Consider the following 7,500-nt stretch of genomic DNA (forward strand, 5'->3'; position numbering starts at 1 on the left):
TCCCAGTCCTTGATGCGTTAAATCTGCTGTTAATGATCACTTAAGGTCTAAAAATTGCAGTTTAGTATGATTCAAAGATGCCTTATTGAACCTGAAAAAGGTAATTCTACAGTGTTGACAGTAATTTCAAGTTTGCATTACAACCATTTTCAGACGTGACAGGAGTGTCGCGCTCAGGGAGGGTGAGGAAGAAATCGTCAAAGTTAGCAGACTTCGAGTCTCCGGATGAGATCGACACCAGGTTTAAGCGTAAAACTGACAGGCCGCAAAAATCGCCGCAAAAAGTAATGAGACCTCAAGAATGAGTTTATTTTATTATTTCTATTTAATGAAAATACAAAGACAATTAGGGATGATTTTGCGCAATAAGAACTAAGTCCACCAAGTGTGTGGGTGAGGCTGTATCTCAGTTGTGGGAAAACCTACATAGATTCATGAAGGGTGCATTTGTAAGCATGTGACCATAATAAATATAGATTTAGCTTTTAGACAGTAAACAGTAAATACTTAAGTTGTTTGTACAATCATTTGCTTAATTTGCTGATCCGTTGTTTTTGTCACAGTATATGCTTTCTGTATCGTTTTCAACTTTCCTCTTATGATAATCTGATTGGTCTTTCAGGGTAGTGATGTATATGATGAATCAGATGGTGAGATTGATGATGACTTACTTGAAGTAAAAGATGGTAAGTTGTAAGTTGTGATAGTTTCTTAGATCAGAAGAATTGCTCTCATGTTGTTGCATGATTTTGTGTGTTGCAGTGCTTTACAGATAAAGAAGTACTTTTTAAAATATAAAGTTATTTACCCACTGGCTTTATGTTATTAAAGAGTGTCATGATATCTAGAAACTGCAAGGTAAGGATAGACCTAGAGATATATGTTACGATTGAAGTCATGATAAATTTTGTGAAGCTGTTTCTGTACTTTTCTGTGTGAAAAAGTGAATCAAGACTGAAATTTCTTCAGTGGGAAAGATTGTGATAATTTTGTTATTCTTGCTGGCAAGCAGATACTTGTTATTCTTACTTAGGAACCAGATCATTTGCATATGTTGCTTAGGTAGCAAATTGTGTTAGTTGAAATATCTTTAATAAAATCTTCTCTCGTGTGACAAAAGAATTGCTTTGTTCTCAGAAGTCTGTAGTTCAAATATCCTTAAACTTCAACTTTGAAGTGAAAATGTTGTGCAGATTCACATATTATTCCTGTTGTTTGGTTTCCTTTATTCTGCCCCTGTCTTTGATGGCTGGCAATGTTAAATCATATATAGCTCTTCCAAATTGAAGATGTGTAAGTGAGAGATTTGCTTTGGATTAAGTAGTATGACTATTGCAATTGTTAGTGAAGAAAAGCTGTCCATTTGATTTAGCCTGAATAGTTGAAATTAGGAAAATGTTTGGTGTCATTATTTTTACACTTAAAGTTTTGTGCGAAGGATGTAGTTCTGAATCAAAACTCACCCGCTTACTATTTGCAGAGCCATTAGAAGTTGATGATTGGGGAGACAACGATGATGGTGATGAAGACATTGTAGAGGGTGATGATAATGATGATGGAGATGAAGGGAATGATCCCTTGCATGTTGATGATGACTCGACCGACATGCCACGAGAAACCTCTAATTATAGCCAGGTGAGTAGGGATGATTCTTAACCCTCTTGCGACGGGGAAAATGCTGTGTTCATTTTTTATATATTTTGTGAAATGTCTCGACACATAGATGGCTCTGCCTTACCTGATTTCAACTTTCCTTGAATTGGCGGGAAAATGTATTTTTTACTAATGATATGAATATCGATGGTGTTATTTTTATTGTAAACATTATAATTACTATAATGTTAGAAACATTAGTAATAGCAAAATAACATAACGTAAAATATTTTCGTAAATTAAAGAAAAGGGTAAACGGGCGAGACAGGCAAGTACTTGTAATTGGCTCATTGGTGTTTTAGTACAAGTGTAGCCATCTATGTGTAAAAACAATTAAACAGTAAACTCACAGTGGGCATTTCACGGATACATGACATGCCTGTCGCGAATTGGTTAACCTTTTCAACTGAGGTGCCACATAGATACAACATATTGAAAATCCTTTTTATCATTCTTTCCTTTTGGGGGGGAAGTAAAATATTAATGGATTTATGCTTCTATGAATTTGTGTCATTATTATCATTATTTTTTACATTACAAGGTCTTTTTGAAAATCCAACTAATCAATTTATTTATTAGTATCTATTGTTGGGGGTATTATTAATAAAAACAAAAGTGAGCATTGGAATTAAATTTGCTGTGTTCGTGCTCCTACCATGCATGATTTTACATAGCATTTGGTTTTAAGGTCTGAAAATTCTATACTATAAAATAGTTGTTATTGTTGGAATTCATATCAATATAGACTCCGCAAAAAAAAGAAGAAAGGGTTACATATTTATTGCAGATATGAGGATTCTATTGCAATAGAAGGAAGAAGTCAAAGCAGCATGTAAAATATCTGCAAACAATGTTCATTATGACAAATGTGAAAAAGGAATGATTGTGAATGAATATTTTCACAGTGCAAGCAATATATTTCATGCATATTCATTATATCCCCATTTTCATGATAGCTGTAGTGGCTATCCTTATCAGTCAGCCAAACAATGCAATTCTCGTCTCTTATGAATTGCATTTAAAGGCAGTCTCTGTGAAAGTGTGAGACCTACAGGTGGGGACTGAATTGTTTGACTGATTGCTTGGGGTTGGTACTAGGCAAAGATATTATCACACTTTCCTCTTACATCTTGCTGTGTGACAAAGTATGTAAAAGATTTGCATGGGAAAGCTGTATAATCTTTTTATATACACTATATTTATGTAGTGCATATAAAATATATGTATGTGTGTGTGTGTGTATATATATATATATATATATATATATATATATATATATATATATATAATATATATCTATATATATATATATATATATATATATATATATATAGATATATAGATATGTATATATGTATATATGTATATATGTACATATATATATTTATTTATTTATTTATTTATATTTATATTTATTTATTTATTTATTTATTTATTTATTTATTTATTTATTATTATTTTTTTTTATGGTTGCTGTAAATGATTTGATGTACAAAAAATTGAGCCCTCTCAAAGTAGGTTAGAAAGCCACTGCATATTAATCAATACAAAATGTTATATGATCAAAATGAGTGAAGATCTAAAAGCTAGTGATAGCAGATGATTGGAATATGATGTTGAAGCCCAAACGTACACAGAAAAAAGGAAGACTATGACTCCATTAGTTAACTTTGTGATCAAGAACATTATTAGCCATTATTTGCTAGTGTGTCTCCTTGTTATATCTGGTCTGATTGTTGCAAACATCAGCCTGGGAAATACTATCATCAGTATGTGTACATTGAATGATATTTGGTTTGATTAATAACAGCCTGTAAAAATGTTGTGTATTTTGTGTATATATGTATTCATGTAAAAAAGGCATTTAGGATTATGCAGCAAGTACTTCTCACATCATTTCACTGTAATTTGATAGTGCATTTTATGTTGATATTGTACAAACTTTGGGGCTATATTTGTCAGAAAAAGGTTATGAGTTTTAAGGTATGTGTTTTTTGCTTAAACAAATGTGGTTTTGAAGAGCATTCAGACAGACTAATATGAGCAATGAAAATTATAAGTTTTGGGCAACACTTCCATTTAATATTTATCATGGTAAACACCATGGTATACAATATGCTTTGTGTAGAAAAATTAGCTGATATACTAAAATACCTCATTACAGGCTCAGTCTCTGTACCTGTCTGAGAAGCAGGGGAAAAAGAACATCATGCTGAAGGACGGCCAGGTTGTGCAGAGAAAGAAAGCGCAGCGCAAGGATAAAGGAGTAAGTTATGTTTCTTCTCTAGCATTTGAGAATTTCAAGGATTTGCAATAAGAACTGACATGCTTGTTTATCTTTAGTTTATAGCGAAGGAATAAACTGTTTTGTATTGCTGTAGATTTTGAGACCTATCTCATATTATTTATTGGAACTGATGTATATTAGGATGCTTAGGAATCTTACATTAGTATAAGATGGAAAAGTTCTTTATCTCTTTGGGTTTCAAGAAATCTAAAATAAAGAACTGAAATAAATTAGAATATATGTCTAAATCTTATTGTTTCTAAAAGAAGAATGGATGCTATCTTTCACAGCATTGAATAAGAATATTTGAACATGTTCTGCTTGTGTAAAACTAAGTCGATATTAAAGTTTTGATTGATTCTTTGTAAGGATTATATGTTATCTATCAGCAAAATCCAAACTTCCAAAAAAGGTTTGTGTCCTACTACATGGAATATTATTATTAGTTTTCCTTTTTTTTTTATACTTTCATCTGTTGAAAGCTTTTTACCTATTCCTCTTGACTTTTGTCTAAATACTATTGGTTTTATGTGACAGAGTTGTAATTTCTATATGAATAGGTAGATTAGTGGATTGAAATGACAATTTATGATTTTTATTTTTCAGAAATCAAGATTCACAGCCTATATGTTGTGGGCCAGAGAAATCAGACCTGGCATTATTCAAGCAAACCCCAACATGGGTAAGTAAAGCATAGGCCAGTGTATATGCATGTTGATTTAGATTTTGGCTTTTGTCATTTTATTCTTCAATTGATCTTCTTCGTTGAATTTAGAGAGTGATTGAATTAAGATTGAATATTGTTTCACAGCATTTTGATTTTTTTTGGGGCGAGAAGATCAGAAATCTTAATTATAGTTACCGTTTCACAGCCAGTTAGTAGGAAATACAGATGATTTATAGATTTTTTTGAAGTGGCTTTCCAAGGCTTTAAAAGAGCTTTTTTAGAACACCAAATGCACGTTCAGCTGCATTTCTTGTTTTTGCATGTACCATCTAGTACCTGTTACAGTTACAGTCAGTACATCTAATAACAGCTGATATTCCAGCCAATTGAAACTTTTCAACATTTCTTGGAGTTGGAAAATTATTGTAGTCAACTATCGTAGTTGCTATGGCTCTTGAAAATATGCTATATATTTGCAGACTGATGCCTCAGACATTTCTAAAAAGCCCGCAATACTTAGTGGGAAGAATCCTACTTCTATATAATGCAGGGGTCAGATGTTGGGTAAAGTGTAATGCTACAACTTAAATAACTCTTAAGACAATACTGTTAGGTTTGAAAAAATGTTTTGCATAAAGTAAGGCTACGGAAACTTATTAAAAACTGTGGATATAATGCTCTTCCAGTCTAACAATGCCATAGTGTGAAAATAAAGAAACCGCTTAGTTGATTTTTAATTAATGAAATTTATGACCAATATTTGATATGAAGGGGAGACTTGATGATCTTTGCAGGCATGTGAAGTATGGAACCCACAGTCTCTCTCCATTTAGCCTTATTTTGAACAATTACTCCTCCAACTCATTAAAATATTAAATTAGTTGTAAATAACAGCTCATTCTGGTAATAGCTGGATTAACAGCTTAGTTAACAAAAGAAAATGGTATCTAAAACTTCTGAACATGACTGTCTGTCAAACTATGTGTATACCTATTACTAGGTAACATGATATAATGATTAAATACACCAGTAAGACTTTTCTGTTAAATATGCGTGGCATGAAATGCACATCTTCATGTTTCTATTCAACACATAATTAATGTGGGACTGAATTACAGTTTACGCAGCAAGAGACCTTATTGTTATATTTCCTTCAAACTGCACCGTACGGATATCACCTTCACATCTCAGGACCAAGACATATATGGCAATACACGTCAGAAACTTTATAAATGTCTTGCTTTCATAAAAATTTAAGTGATGTCAGTTTGCCTCTGAAGTCAATCTTTAGCACATGAAATTTTGCCCTGCATTGTTGGGGTGTTCCAATACACTCATTCTGGCAGCTCAGGATTCCGAAAAAATTCATAATTTCAAATAAATATTTTCTAATGGGGCACAAATTAAAATTTGATTAATGAATTTAGATATCAGTATAAACAAAGTAGAATATTTCAATTTATGGTAGAAATATTATCTACTGGGAACATCTGTGGGGAGATGTAGCTGACCCCATTTTTTTCACTGGGGTTGCAGTGATATTTTTGGGTAGGTCCAAGGAATATTTCCTTTAACTAACTCAATTTCTCATTTTTGGGCTGGTAGGGGTTTGAGTTGTACTGTTCGCAAGTTAAAAAAACGGTGATTAATATATACTATATTTTTCTCTTGCTTGATATTTCTGTTTACTTTTTACCAGATTTATGACATTACATATATATGTTATGATTTCTCTTTTTTTTCTGTGATTTGTGATAACAAAATCTTAAGGATAATGATTTCAAACATGTATTCTAAGCAAATCAGTTACTTTTAGACAAGTTTTATATAACTAAGCTATTTTTATGTTTCAGATTTTTCTGCTGTGAATAAGAGGCTGGGAGAATTATGGGCATTAGTACCAACAACCCAGAAATATGTAAGCATTGATAGACATTTTAGTAAGGTCTGGAGCATACAGCGAAAATAATGCATAATACCATGGACTTCATTTTGTTTCACGAAATTCCATACATACTCACCAAGAGAACTTACCCTCAACAGAACTGGAAGCGGCGAGCAAAACGCCTGGCTGCCAAAGGTAATCAGAAGGGCTCCATGATTAGCACAGGCAAGGCTGCCAAACAGTCTCAGAACACAGCTCGCAGCAATCTCATCAACAAAGGTGGTGTGAAACCCCAACAAGTTGTGCGCACATCATCAAAGCAGTCAGATGTGGGGCCACCAGCGCCTACCCAGAAGGCACACACGTCAACACCAAAGTGAGTAAGATAAATGTTTTGGAAATTTTTGAAGGTTAAAATGAATATTTTGTGTGTATTAACAGTATAAGTAGGTCTTTTAATTTTCTTTACTACGTGTAGGTCACTGACTTGTCTTTCATATGAGATCACAGAGTTGTATGTGATATTTATTTTTATCTTAAAAGTTAACTGAGTGATAGTTTTCAGTACTCTAAATTATTATTTGATATTGAACTACATTTTCTTAATGACCATAAGAATTGACGTGCTAACAAGTAACATGGGAATAGCTGGAGAATTCATTAGAAGGTTTTTTTCTAAGGTGTTCTACTCATGTCTTTCTTGAATTTTCAAAAATATTCACCTTTTTTCTTTCTTTCTTTTTCTTTTTCTTTCTCTTTCTCTTTCTTTATTATATATGATAAATCCTAAAATGATTAATGTCCCTAGAAATAGTTTGTCTTTTGCTATAAGATGCAGGAATATTTTAGAAAAAGAAAGAACAATACTGACTTTCTTGCCCCCTTTCATCTCCAGAACAAGTCGATCTGTTGTAACATCTATCAGTGACCACAGTCCACCAAGTGCCTACAAAGTGACTGGAAGTTCGCCTATTGACGTTGCTGCGCACATCAAGCTATTGGGAGAAT

At 32.8% G+C, this 7,500-nt stretch overlaps 1 protein-coding gene across 2 annotated transcripts in view; it reads left to right on the top strand.

Annotated features, from left to right (window-relative positions):
* The window catches only part of LOC125042786 (HMG box-containing protein 4-like), a 13,282-nt gene that overhangs the window by 4,552 nt on the left and 1,230 nt on the right, over positions 1-7,500 (top strand). Inside the window, exons 2-9 of one of the 2 annotated variants that reach the window (XM_047638674.1) lie at positions 154-284; positions 623-686; positions 1,481-1,635; positions 3,818-3,919; positions 4,547-4,622; positions 6,461-6,525; positions 6,651-6,868; positions 7,388-7,500. The exon at positions 7,388-7,500 is cut by the window's right edge and continues 38 nt beyond it. In XM_047638674.1, coding sequence (XP_047494630.1) covers positions 154-284; positions 623-686; positions 1,481-1,635; positions 3,818-3,919; positions 4,547-4,622; positions 6,461-6,525; positions 6,651-6,868; positions 7,388-7,500 — 924 coding nt within the window. The remainder of the gene's footprint in view (positions 1-153; positions 285-622; positions 687-1,480; positions 1,636-3,817; positions 3,920-4,546; positions 4,623-6,460; positions 6,526-6,650; positions 6,869-7,387) is intronic. The other variant, XM_047638675.1, reaches the window with a different exon arrangement.

The sequence above is a fragment of the Penaeus chinensis genome, chromosome 32, assembly GCF_019202785.1.
Source record: "Penaeus chinensis breed Huanghai No. 1 chromosome 32, ASM1920278v2, whole genome shotgun sequence".
NCBI lineage: Eukaryota > Metazoa > Arthropoda > Malacostraca > Decapoda > Penaeidae > Penaeus > Penaeus chinensis.